Raw genomic sequence first — 14,300 nt, 5'->3', positions numbered from 1 at the left:
AGCACAGGAACAGGCCCTTTGGCCCACCATGCTGCCATTCTGAGCTATTACCATCTACCTGCACTTTATTCTCTGCCTGTTCACGTGTCTCAGTGCTTCTTAAACATTGCTATCAGATCCGCTTCGACCACCTCCCTGGCAGCACCTTCCAGACACCAACCACCTACTGAGTAAAAACTAAACTTCCATAGAATCCCTACAGTGTAGAAACAAGCCATTTTGGCCCAACAAGTCCACACCAACCCTCCAAAGTATATCCCATCTAAACCTAGTCCCCTACCCTTTTACTCTACATTTCCAGTGACTAACATACCCAACCTACACATCCCTGAATGTTCTGGGCAGTTTAGCATCACCAATTCACCTGAATTGCACATCTTTGGACTGTGAATGAAAACTGGATCACCCAGCTGAAACTCACGCAGACACGGGGAGAATCTGCAAACGCCACACCAACAGTCACCCAAGGCTGGAATTGAACCCAGGTCCCTGATGCTATGAGGCAACAGTGCTAACCACTGAGCCACCATGCCACCCCTCACCCATTCCCTTGAACCTTTCCCCCCTTACCTTTAACCTCTGTCATTTGACATTTCTACCCTGGGAAACAGACTCAGACTATCCACCCTATCCATGCCCCATCCAATGTTCCCTACACAGCTTTGTGCTCAGAATTGTGTGTGTGCTGTGCACAGACCTCTGAGATCCAGACAGTACCAGGATATGTTTGCAGGAATGTAGTCTCCGTCCATGCAGTATCAATCCTATGTAGACAGTAAAGCATATTTTTTCCCCACTGCCATTAGCTCCCTCAATTTTCTTGACTGAAGGTCTTTCTGGAAAATAGTCTCAGGGACTTTGGATCTCTGTTGACCAAGGGTATATGCCTGTATAAAGTTAGCATTGGGTACCTGGGGGTTACTGTAAGAAAGTATTCCTTTACGCACAGTAATGGAAATCTCGAATTATCTTCTCAAATCTGTTTGGGCTGGTGATTAGTTGAAAATTAAATCTTTGCTCGGCAGAACTGTTAAAGGGAGCAATGTGGTAGAGTTATGGTACAGATCAGCCATGGTCTGATTAGATAGTGAAGGAGCTGAATAGCCTCCTCCTGTTCCTCTATTTCTATTTCTGGATCAACTGGTGACTTGTCATGTCCAAACATTAATGCCAAGAGTCAGCAAGCTATTCAATTCATACTGTTGTAAACAAAATCAATTCCTGAACCAGCATTACGTAGAACATAGGAGCAATCATTCAATATGGTTGGGGCTGATCGTTTAACTCAAAACACTACAACTTTGATCCCTTTAGCCCTAAGAATTATATTTAACCCCTACTTGAAAACGTGCAATGCTTTGGCCTTAACCGCTTTCTTTGGCAGAGAATTCCACAGGTTCACCAGCCTCTGGGGGAAGAGACGTCTCCTCATCTCAGCCCGAAATGGCCAACCCCATATCCTTAGTCTGTGACCCCTTGTTCTAGACTCTCTAATCATTGGGAACATCCTTTCTGCGTTTTCCCTGTCTAGTCCTGTTTAAATTTTGTAGGCTTCTGTGAGATTCTCTCTCATCCCTTTAAATTTCAGCAAATACAGTCCTAACTGATCCTGACATAAATCAGTCTGCATTGAAACAGTTTATCTCCTTCTTCTATGTGGGGCTTTGCTGTTTGCAATTTGGCAAAAATACGTTACATTAATTCGTGTTCCTCACTCATTTTGTGCTGTCCTGTTTATTGCTCGCTAAACTTCTTGCACACCAGCGATCATGCCCTTCACTCCTGATGTGAGTGTTGCTGACACATCCAACATTTATTGTCCATCCTTGACTTCCCTTGAGAAGGTGGTGATGAGCTGCCTTTTTGAACCACTGCAGTCCATGTGGTGTACACACACACTGTGAGGAGGGTGTTCCAGAACTTTAACCCAGTGAAGAAACAGTGGTATTTTTCCAAATCATGGTGGTGTGAGAGTTGGGAGTGGGAACTTGCAAGCGATGGTGTACCCATGTTCCTGCACCCTTGTCCTTCCGGCTGATAGAGACCTGGGGAAGGTGATGGCCTTAGTGATATTATCACTGGACTGTTAATCCATTGACCCACATAATGTTCCGGTACTCAGGTCCAAATCCCACCATAACAGATAGTGGAATTTGAACTCAATAAAAATCTGTGTTTAAGAGTCTGATGATAATCATGAATCCATTGTCGATTCTTGGAAAAACCCATCTGGTTCACTAATGTCCTTAAGGGGAAAAATCTGCCATCCTTACCTGACCTGGCCTAGCCACGTGTGACTCCAGACCCACAGCAATGTGGTTGACTCCTAACTGCCCTCTGGTCAATTAGGAATGGGCAATAAATGCTGGCTCAGCCAGCGACGCCCTTATCCCAGGAATGAACATGTAAAGAAATCAAAAAGATTGCATTGTCAACGTGCTGTTAAAGAACTTCTCATTAGATTAGCACTAAGTTACTGGAGGAAGCCAATGCAAATATTTTGGTGAAATTGAATCAGAAACGTAGTCTTTTACATGTTTCTGGCACTTAGTAAAAGTTGGACCAACATTTTACAAACATTTGATTTTCTCTCGCAGGCACGATATCTGTGAATAGTCGACGCACCCCATTCACAGCAAGTGGAGACAGTGAGATTCTTGACCTGGAGGGGGACATGTACCTTGGAGGCCTACCAGACAACAGAATGGGGTCTATCTTGCCCACAGAGCTGTGGACAGCCATGCTCAACTATGGCTATGTTGGCTGCATCAGGGACTTGTTCATTGATGGGAGGAGCAAAGATATCCGGCAATTGGCTGAGGAACAGAACGCGGCTGGGGTCAAGCCATCTTGCTTACGCCTAAGCACGAAGCAATGTGACAGCAACCCTTGCAAGAACAATGCAGTGTGCAGGGAAGGCTGGAACCGGTTCATCTGTGATTGCACAGGCATGGGCTACTGGGGGAGAACATGTGAAAGAGGTAAGTGTGGTTTACCTTCCTAACAGGGCTGATGGAATAGCATTCAACACCTTGGGTGAACCTTCACCTTTGCATACATTGTAGCCATCCCAACAACAACATTTAGAAATTAAATTTTGTGTATTATAATATGATAATGATGAGATTTATTTTACTTGATAAAAGAGGATACCGTGATATTGATCAGGCATTCACGTTGTTCTACTCTTTTCATAAGATATGTACTGGAAGAAACATGAATTATAATCGGTAGTAGGTTTGACATGAAGTAATACTATGCATCAGTTACGAGATGATGTTCTGCACAATTTGCACACAGCCAATAGTGATTATGATCGAGTGGGCTAGATTAAATTACTTCCTTGCATGTTATTTACCGGTGAGTGGTTTTCAAATAAGCAGGCGGATGTGCAAATCAGTAAAACTTGCAAAAAGAGAATGAGGGATGTCAAATGAAATGTTGGGAAAGAACAACAATGTAAATGCACAGGAATCTAAATGTATGTTGCTATCGGTGGATCAAGACTTCTAATTATCACTGCTGAAAGATGTTTGTTAACCTTTGCAACTTCTGAAAGAGTTGATCCTTCCCCCTCCATCCCCATCCCTGGATTTTGGGAAGCGATTTCCTGGCTTGCCTTTTGTTTTGTGCCTGTTTACTGTGACAAAGTAAAAGCACATCAGTTATTTGCCTGAAGGGTTTACAAGGTGGAAGGAGTATGGCCTGACAGGATGTAAGTTTAACCTCCCGCTCTCCTTCTTTCATGATCTCAGCCACGTGAATGAGGAACAGTCTGGCATTACCTCTGAGAGAGGTCAGAGCGAATTTCCATGCCCAGATCTTCATGCTGTTTGTCTTGGCATATTTTGTAGATATTCCTGAATCAACCTGTTCAGAGATGTATATGACAAACCTCTGGAATAGGTGGCGTTTGAACATGCACCTCCTTGCAAGTTCCCACTCCTAACTCTCACACCACCATGATTTGGAAAAATACCACTGTTTCTTCACTGGATTAAAGTTCTGGAACACCATCCTCACAGTGTGTGTGTACACCACATGGACTGCAGTGGTTCAAAAAGATAGCTCATCACCATCTTCTCAAGGGAAGTCAAGGATGGACAATAAATGTTGGATGTGTCAGCAACACTCACATCAGGAGAGAAGGGCATGATGTGCAAGAAGTTTAGCGAGCAATAAACAGGACAGCACAAAATGAGTGAGGGACACTACCAGTGCAGGACAAGAACCCTCTTTCTAGCCAGTTTTGCATTGGTGGAAGGAATGTCACTTGCCTGTTGTGTTTGCATAGTGGCTCAGGGGAGCTTGGAAGCTTGGTGCAGGAGAGAAAAGAAAAGAAGTCACCTTCATTTGGAAATTGAAAATGTTCACTTTTACACCTTGCTGCGTCTCAATGCGATTTCAGATGAATTGACCAATTAGTGGATATGCTCATGATCCAAGGGGAGGCTTTTAGCCCATGGGAAAATTGGCAGGCCAGCATCAGAATGGGGAAGATGGTGGTATAGTACCACTGGACTACGAACTCAGAGGCCTTGGTGAATGCTTGAGGGATAGTGATTCAGATCCCATCCCAGGCAGCTGGTGTAATTTACATTCAATTCATAAATATGTGGAATGGAATCAGTAATGTTGATTCTAATGAGAGGCCGTCTCCTTTCATTAGCTGGGACTAAGCAGGGGTTCCAGCTGTATTAAGAACAAAAGAGCAAAGAATAGCATGGGCACAGGCCCTTTGGCCCATAAGACAGTGCTGACACACAATGCCTTTCTAAACTAAAAGCCTTTCCCCTCTATGCTGTCCGTATCTCTAGTCTGTAGACTACTTATCTATCTGTTGAGATACCTCCCACTTTGGGAAAGCAAATCAGGGCAGGACCTATATACTTAATGGTAAGGTCCTCTGGAGTGTTGCTGAACAAAGCCACTTTGGAGTGCAGGTTCATAGTTCCTTGAAAGTGAAGTCGCAGATAGATAGGATAGTGAAGAAGATACCTCTTACATGTTGCTATTGTATCTACTTCTACCTCCTCCATGTAGAGCATTCCAGACACTTATCACCCTCTGTGTAAAAGGCCTGTCTCTCACATCTCCTTTTGACTTACCCACTTTGACCTTAAACCTATGCCCCCTGGTAATTGATGTTTCTACCCCGGGGAAAGACTCCGATGATCCATTCTGTTTATGCCTCTCATAATTTTGTAAGTTTTTGTAAATTTTGTAATCTTGTCATAAATTTCGATCAGGTCACTCCACACCCATTGATATTCAGGTGAAAAACGTCTTGTGCCTTTAGTAGGCTTTTAAAGACACCTCATTGGCTGCACCATCCTTCTCTAATGGCCTAGACCCAGCAGCAGACTGACTAACTGGCTGCTCATGGACAATTGCAGGCTCATTCTCCTCCAGTCTCCCTTCTGTGACTGTTTAACTATTTGGGTCCAGAGAGACACTGTTTCTGTTCCATCTAGACTGTTTTCGTTGTCTGCAGTGATGGATGTACTAACCCTGGAAAAGGTAACAGAGTGTATGTTAGAATGTATCCACTTTCAAAGCCGTTCATGGGTTCAGAGAGCTTAGTCTTTTTATAGGCAGAGCGCAGATTAATGAGCTGATCTAATTGTAAAATGTGAAATAATAAATGGAACATACTCTGTCTGAATTGATGAGGTATGTAAAATAGACATGCTGGGAGAACAAGGGATCCAATATTTAGATTTACAGTGATGTACAGCACAGAAACAGATCCTTCGATTCACGCCAACCAGATATCGGAATCTAGTTCCATTTGCCAGAATTTGGTCCATATCCCTCTAAATCCTTCCTATTCATATACCCGCCTGGATGCCTTTTAAATATTGTAATTGTACCATCCTCCACCACTTCGTCTGGTAGCTCATTCCATACACACAGCACCCTCAGTGTGAAAAAGTTGCCCCTTAGGTCACTTTTCAATCTTTCCCCTCTCACCCTAATCCTATGTCCTCAAGGTTTGGACTCCCCAGCCCCAGGGTAAGGACCTTTTCTATTTGCCCTATCCATGCCCCTCATGATTTTAGAAACCTCTGTAAGGTCTCTGAAGCTCCAGAAAAAATAGCCCCAGCCTATTCAGCCTCACCCTGGAGCTCAAATCCTCCAACCCTGGCAACATCCTTGTAAGTCTTTTCTGAACTCTTTCAAGTTTCACACCATCCTTCCTATAGCAGGGCAACCAGAATTGCATGCAATATTCAGTATTTTCCTAACCAATGTCCTGTACAGCCAGAACATGACCTTCCAGCTCCCCTACTCAATGCACTGACCAATAAAGGAAAACATACCAAATGCCTTCTTCACTATCCTATCTATCTGCGACTTCAGTTTTTCAAGGAACTATGAACCTGCACTCCAAGGTCTCTTTGTTCAGCAACACTCCCTAGGACCTTACCATTAAGTGTATAGGTCCTGCCCTGATTTGCTTTCCCAAAATGCAGCACCTGACATTTATCTAAATTAGACTCTATCTGCTATTCCTCAGCCTATTGACTCATCTGATCAAGATCCTGTTGTAATCTGAGGTGACCTTCTTTGCTTGCCCACTACACCTCCAATTTTGGTGTCATCTTCAAACTTACTAACTGTACCTCCCATAATCACATCCAAATCATTTATATAAATGAGGAAAAATAGTGGACCTAGCACTGATCCTTGTGGCACAATGCTAATCGCATGCCTCCAGTCTTAAAAGCAACCGTCCACCATCACCCTCTGTCTTTTACATTTGAGCCAGCTCTGTATCCAAATGGCTAGTTCTCCCTGTATTCCATGAGATCTAACCTTGCTAACCTGTCTTCCATGGGGAACCTTGTCGAACACTTACTGAAGTCCATATAGATCACACCCAGCACTCTGATCTCATCAATCCTCTTAGTTACTTCAAACACTCAATCAAGTTAATGAGACACGGTTTCCCATGCACAAAGCTATGATGACTAACCCTAATCAGTCCTTACCTTTCCAAATATGTGTAAATCCTGTCCCTCAGGATTCCCTCCAAGAATTTGCCCACCATCAATGCCAGGCTCACCGGTCTATAGTTCCTTGGCTTGTCCTTACCACCTTTCTTAAATAGTGCACCATGTTAGCCAGCTTCCAGTCTTCCGGCACCTCACCTGTGGCTATCGATGATTAAAATATCCTTAGCAAGAGGCCCAGCAATCACTTCCCTAGCTTTGCACAGAGTTCTAGGGTACACGTGATCAGGTCCTGGGGATTTGTCCACATTTATGCATTTTAAGACAAGTAGCACCACATCCTCTGTAATATGAACTTTTTTTTTAAGATGTTGCTATTTATTTCCCCATGTTCTCTATCTTCCATATCCTTCTCCACAGTTAGCACTGATGGAAAATACTCACTCAGTATTTCCCCCATCTCCTGCTGTTCCACACATAGGTGGCCCTGCTAATCTTTCAGGGGCTCTATTCTCTCCCTAGTTACCCTTTTGTCTGTAATGTATTTGGAAAATACCTTTGGATGCTCCTTAACTCTATAACTCCTTACCTAACTCTAGGCAAACATAGAAATGGACTAGATCTGTAGAACCTACATTTCGCAGAGGTTTACAAACACTTAGAATAAAGTACAAGTGCATGTGATGAACGGTGGGGTTGTTGCAATAGTTTGCAAAAGAGCAGGGCAAGTAACTTTCTGTGGCCGATATCACTATATATGAAAGAAGGTAGGAGTTTGGATATTTTCCCCATAGATACTGTGATGGTACCACAATTAACCATAAAAAATAAGAACAGGAAAGGGCTTTTTGGCCCCTCGAGCCATCTCCACCTTTCAATAGGACCATGTCAGATCCGACATTCCTCACATCCACTTGCCTGCCTTTTTCCCCTTACCCTTGATTCCTCGACTGATCAAGAATCTCTCTGTCTCAGCCTTAAATACGCACAAGGACTCTGCCTCACCCTCCATCTCTCTGTGGCAAGGAGTTCCGAACTCAACCCTCTGCAGAGAAGAAATGGTGTGAACTCAATGTAAACATTTCCCAAATTCCCTGGATCAGTTTTGATGAATTAGCTTAATTTTGTTTTGTCTTGCCAGGTGTAGGGGGTCATTGAGGGTCATGGTCACGAGTGGAACCACATCTCTGTAGGTCATGACAGTGGAAAACGGCTTGCTGGAACTGTCTTTTCCCATATTCATAGAACATAGAACATAGAATAATACAGCACAGAACAGGCCCTTCAGCCCACGATGTTGTGCCGAACATTTGTCCTAGGTCGAAGACAGACTAAAGAAAACCAATGAGGACTGTGTTGGCAATGAGGGAGTTACTAGAAAAATCGAGCATTGACTTCTTCTTAAAACAAGAAGATAAGAACTAGGAGTAGGCCATTCATCCTCTCTGTTCCACCATTTAATACCAGCTTAACCTCAACTGTCCTTTCCTGCCAACTCTCCATAACATTTCAACCCTTTACTGATTAAAGATCTGTTTGTCCCCTTCTTAAATTTAAAGGATATCAGTCAGCTCAGTTGGCTGGTTGCCTGGTATTGCAGCATAGAGTGAAACCAGCAACAATCAATTCAACTCCCACATTGATTGAGGTTACTGTGAAGGGCTGGCCTTCTCAACATCACCCTCGCCTGAGGTGTGGTGACCCTCCGGTTAACCTGGCCCCCAGTCATCCCTGTATAATGAGCAAACAGCCCTCTTGTCTACTGAGGCTGTGGTGACTTTGACTTCAACTTATTTGGCATTCACCTCATTCAATGGTAGTGAATTCCACAGCTTCACAATCCTTTGAGAACATAAGAACTAGAAGCAGGAGTAGGCTATTCATGTCCTCAAGCCGGATCCGCCATTTGATGTGATCATGGCTGATCTCATCTCAGATTCCGCTGCACTTCCATGCCTGATCTCTATAGCCCTTTAAGCCATTCGTAATTAAAACAAAAATCTATCTCCTTATATTTACTCAATGTCATCACATCCATCACACTGTGGGGTAATGACTGTTATAGATTCACGACCCTTTTAGAGAAGCAATTTCTCCTCATCTCTGGTTTAAATCTGCTATCTCTTCTCCTCGAATAAGGGATCTCTCATTCCAGGCTACTTCACAAAAGAAAAGTTCACTCTACTTCTATTATGTTAATCCCTTTTAGTGTCTTATATACCTCACTTAGATCTTCTCCCATCATTCTAAACTCTGGTGACTACAGGCCTGAAGTACTCAATCGCTCCTCATAAGTCAAGCCATTCATCTCTGGACATCTGAACAAAATGACAGTAGGGTCCTGTACTTTGCTCCCTCAAATTCTTCAAGCTGGTTTTGAATAGGGTGACAGGTCACTGACACTTGACTGTTTTCCCACCACAGCATCAATGATCCAACTGTGTACATGTCATTGCAGGGCCTGGGAAATCTCGGCCACCTTTATGTATTCCTGCAGTCCATACCGTGTATCAAGGACAATGTGAGAGAATTCCAAGATTTTGACCTGTCACAATGGAGAGTTAGTTCCACCTGTCCATGGCAGGATGTTGTGTGACTCAGAAGTGATGCCGTTAATTGGTTGAAGCCCAAATGTTGAGTGTTCTCAAGAAGGAATCAAATATAGTTTGTAGGATGAAAGCAAATGGAGTGAAGGTGGGAACAGGACACTGAGTTGAGTGATCAGCCATGATCATATTGAATGCCTGTGGCAGAGGGGCAGATATTCAGCGACACTCCTGGTTTAAGCCTTGTAGATAGTGAAGGGCTGTTCATTGTCGAGAGGCTGGCATTTAAACTGGATGAATACTCTCTGAGTGTCAGTAAGCAGCTAATTGGTGAGGAGCTGCAATTTGATAAATAAGAACAAAAGAACACAAGAAGTAGGAGTAGGAGTAGGTCATTTGACCCTGGTCCACCATTCAATAAGATCATGGCTGACCTTTTTATGGACTAGCTCCACTTACCCACCCGCTCATCATAAACCTTAGTTGAATTGAATTGAATTGAATTTATTGTCATGTGTACTGAGGCACAGTGAAAAGCTTTGTCTTGCAAGCAATACAGGCAGATCACAGAGTTAAGTAGCGTAGATAACAAAAGCACAGGTACAGGCGAATGTTAAGTGTTTGTGAGTCCATTCAGTATTCTAACAACAAGAGGGTAGAAAGTGTTTTGAAGCTGGTTGGTGCGTGTGTTCAGGCTTCTGTACCTTCTCCCCAGTGGTAGAGGTTGTAGACAAACATTGCCAAGGTGGGATGGATCTTTGAGAATGCTGGCGGCCTTTCCTTGACAGTGGGCCTGGTAGATGGATTCTATAGATGGGAGGTTGGCCTTTGTGATTATCTGGGCTGAGTTCACCACTCTCTGTAACCGTCTCCAATCTTGAATGGTACAGTTGCCATACCAGGTAACGATACATCTATACAGAATGCTCTTGATGGCGCACCTACTAAAGTTGACAAGGGTATTTGCCGTCATGCCAAATTTCCTCAGCTTCCTGAGGAAGAAGAGACATAGATAGGCCTTTGTAAACATGAAGAGTCCAAGAAAACTTGTTGTGGATGACCACTCCCAGGAGCTTGACACTCTCCACTCTTTCCACCTCTGTGCTGTTAATGTGTAGGAGGGCATGAGTAACATCGTGCCGAAAGTCAATAATGACTTATTTGGTTTTGCCGGCATTGAGAGCTGGGTTGTTCTCAGTGCACCATTTTTCCAGGTCTTCCACGCCTGTCTGTAGTCTGTTTTATCACCATCTGAGATTCGACTGACTATGGTGATGTCATCAGCGAACTTGTAAATGGATCATCTCAATGCCTTCTATGCTCGCTTTGAGCAGAATTTCGGCAGAGAGGTAACACCTAATCCAACATGTCCTGACAAACCTATCCCAACAGTCACTGCACCAGAGGTCAGATCAGTTTTCCTTTGTGTGAATCCAAGGAAAGCGATAGAACCAGATGGAGTACCAGGCTGTGCACTCAGAGCATGCACAGATCAACTGGCAGAGGTCTCCTTGGACATCTTCAATCTCTCCTTGCAGCAGTCCACTGTCCCTGCCTGTTTTAAGAGGGCCAACATCAGCCCTGTGCCTAAGAAGGCTCATGCAGTATGTCTCAATGACTACCACCCAGTGGCCCTAACTTCGATGGTCATGAAGTGCATTGAAAGACTGGTCATAGCTTTAATCAATTCCAGCTTCCTTACTACTCTTGACCCACTCTAATTTGCCTATCAGACCAACAGATCCATGATGGAAAGTTCCTTTACTGTTGGAACAAACAGTTTAGATAAAACATAGTTATTAGTAATTTTTAAAAGTATGTTATTAAGTTTAAAGAGTGTAGAACGATTGTAGGCAATGGGAAACTTAGATCTGCACGCAGGAACTCGCAAGGAGTTGACCATATCTGGCGCCATCTTGTTGGATCTTTCCAACTCGAGTTCCTTTACTGTTCAAAAATCCATCTATCTTTGCCTTTAAAAAATCAACAAGATAGCTTCTACTGCTTCACTGTGCAAGGAATTCCACAGATTCACAACCCTTTGGTGAAGCAGTTCCTCCTTAACTCAGTCTGAAATCTGCTCCCCTGAATCACTTGATGGTTTTGGCCTTCACTTTACTGATGATTGAGAGTGAGCTGGTAGGTAGAATATGACACATGAAAATTCAGCTTAGGAGTGGGAGTAGGCTCTTTGGCCACCTGAGTTTGCTCCGTCATTCAGTATTGTCATGGCAATACTTGTCAGTGTTCTGAATTCCACATTTCCATCTAGTGCGATGACCTTCAATTCTCCCTGCCTAACTAGAATCTCTACACCGTCACCTTACAAATAATCAGCGACCTCACCTCCGCTACTTTCTGAGTTTCAAAGTCTTGACTATTTGGACATGGAAGGGACGTTCCCTCTTGTGGGTGAATCCTGAATGAAACTTCAATTTAAATTTGAATTGAATTAAATTAAAATTAGGGTCTGCCCTTTTAAGTTGGGGATAAGGGCACATTTTCTTTCTGTCAGTGCTGCGTCCGATAATGAAATGATGATGCAGCAAACAGACTGGCAGTCATGAGCAAGAGACTGTCAAGAAAGCATAGAATGGTTTGTCCAAATGCAGAGGATAGTGTTATGTACAATATTGCAATTAAAAGAGTTGGCAGAAAGCTATCAGACTCATAGAGAAGCTCCCAAAGGTAGGGAAAAGGGAAACCGTTGCAATCTGCAAGAGAAAGCGAGTCCTGGATAGTGCAAATAGAACCTTGAGTCACAGGCCTTGTGACAACATTACACAATAAGGACTACATTTTTGTACCAGCTGCTAAATTCAGAAACAAAAGTAAATGAATGAATGATGATTTAATGTCACATGCATTTTTAAAAAAACAGTGAAAAGTGTTAATTGTCCCCGTGCTCCAGAGCCATTTTGAACTACTGAATATGTTAAAAGACACTCAAAGTGAATGTGTTTCCACTCATATGATGCCCCACTAAAGCAAAAATTTACATTTTGTTTTTTGTTAATGGCGAGCTGTGAATAATTAAGTGAAATAAAAACCATCCGTTTTGAACAAGATATCCCTTTGTATAGTTTTCAGGATGACAAGGGTATAAAATGGATAACAAGGCCTCCGTGTTACTCAGGATGGCCCAGGTCTTCCGATTATGATTGGAAACCCTGTTTAATGAAAGATGTGCACTTACCTTTAGAGGAGGTTTCCAACTGAACTTCTGGGTTAGGGGCCACACTCCTGGATCACACACCTTGAGAGAGGGTAAAGTGCAAGGGAAGTGATGGGGTAAGCAGCCAGGTGGTTAAAGGGGTCAGGGGGCAGGTGGCTGGAGAGTAGGGTGCCAGGTGGATAGAGGGTCTGGGGAACCAGACAGGTGTGGGGCAGGGTACTAGGTGAGTGAAGAGGTCGGTTGCTACAAGGTGAATGAATTGGAGAGCCAGACAGATGGAAGATAAGGTACCTGGTGGGTGAGGGAGTTTGAGGCCAGCTTGGTGATGTGCAGGGTGCTAGGTGGTGAATGAATTGGGTGCTAGGTCGATGAACAGTAGGGTGCCAGGTGGGTGGCGCAACTGGCGAGCCAGGCAAGCATCAAGTGGGTAGGGAGGGTGGTCACTGCTGAGTCAGAGAGTCAGTCAGCTTATCATCGAGGTTGGGCAGATTTTAATTCATCTAATATTTTCCTGTGTAAGCATTATTTCATGTCGGAATCCTCTGCAGTCTCCAACTAACTTAAGAGTTGGGGACTCGTTTGTAGACTTCCAGGTGCTGGGTAATTAAGCACCAGAGGTTTCAACTTTCAGAATAATGCCCAGTCCCATGAGACAACTCCAACCTATGCAGCTACAATGACTACCTTCCCATCAGAAGGTCTGGGTCCCCTTAAAACTTCTCCCCTCAAGTAGATGTTTTATTAATAATGATTCAGGCTAATTTCAAGGCACTGGAGATGACTGAGGAAGAACCTTGTGGTAGTTAACGGTGAAAAAAGAATAAATTTGCCTCCCATTTTAATAAATCAGGAACTGTTAGACAAAGGTGACAGGTTTTTAAGTGAGACCAGTCATTCTACTTATTAAATAACAACCTTTTTTAAATTCACTCATTTGAACAGCTGTGGCATTTAACTGGGTTTAAATGTGCTCAATGTTTGAGAAATAAAACTGCCATGCAGCTCCTTAGAGTTTAACCTGGCATTCCCTGCTCGACACTGTCAGGAAGCTCACTTTATTTTAGATCTGTGATTGGCTTATTAATGCAAGATGATCAGAAGAGATATCTTCCTAATCAACCTGTTTCGAGGTGTATATGTCACATCTCTTGAGCAATTGAACCTGGACCTCCTGGTTCAGAGGTAGTGACCTTATCACTGCACCACAAGAGCTCCCATATGATAAGACTTGATGCTCACTTATTTTGATCAGCTGCTGTCAAGCAGAGGGGCTTTCATTGAGATAGAAACATGCAATGAGGACAATCACTGGCACTCTGGATTAACGGGTGGAGAAGAAACACTTTTATGAAGGTTATAAAAAAAAATTCAGCAGGGAAAAGTTAGAAGCATTAGTAGACCACCCAGCCTTTTGAGCCTGCACCATGTACTGCACTCTGCCTCTTAATTCCGTTATTGATTCCTGATGAAGGGCTTTTGCCCGAAATGTCAATTCTCCTGCTCCTCGGATGCTGCCTGAACTGCTGTGCTTTTCCAACTGAACTTCTGGGTTAGGGGCCACACTCCTGGATCACACGCCTTGACTCTAATCTCCAGCATCTACAGTTCTCACTTTGGCCTCTT

At 43.5% G+C, this 14,300-nt stretch overlaps 1 protein-coding gene across 31 annotated transcripts in view; it reads left to right on the top strand.

The window, feature by feature from the left end:
- nrxn3a (neurexin 3a) overlaps positions 1-14,300 on the top strand; it is a 2,037,428-nt gene that overhangs the window by 693,528 nt on the left and 1,329,600 nt on the right. For all 31 annotated transcript variants that reach the window (XR_011960408.1, XR_011960407.1, XR_011960406.1 and 28 more), the window contains one exon: positions 2,598-2,981. Coding sequence is in view for 27 of the 31 variants with exons in the window: in XM_072568150.1 (XP_072424251.1) it covers positions 2,598-2,981 (384 nt within the window). In the remaining 4 variants the exon portion in view is untranslated. The remainder of the gene's footprint in view (positions 1-2,597; positions 2,982-14,300) is intronic.

Source organism: Chiloscyllium punctatum, chromosome 4 (genome assembly GCF_047496795.1).
Source record: "Chiloscyllium punctatum isolate Juve2018m chromosome 4, sChiPun1.3, whole genome shotgun sequence".
Classification (NCBI taxonomy): Eukaryota; Metazoa; Chordata; class Chondrichthyes; order Orectolobiformes; family Hemiscylliidae; genus Chiloscyllium; species Chiloscyllium punctatum.
The sequence above is the reverse complement of the archived record's forward strand: the minus strand, read 5'-3'. Positions and strand labels throughout refer to the sequence as shown.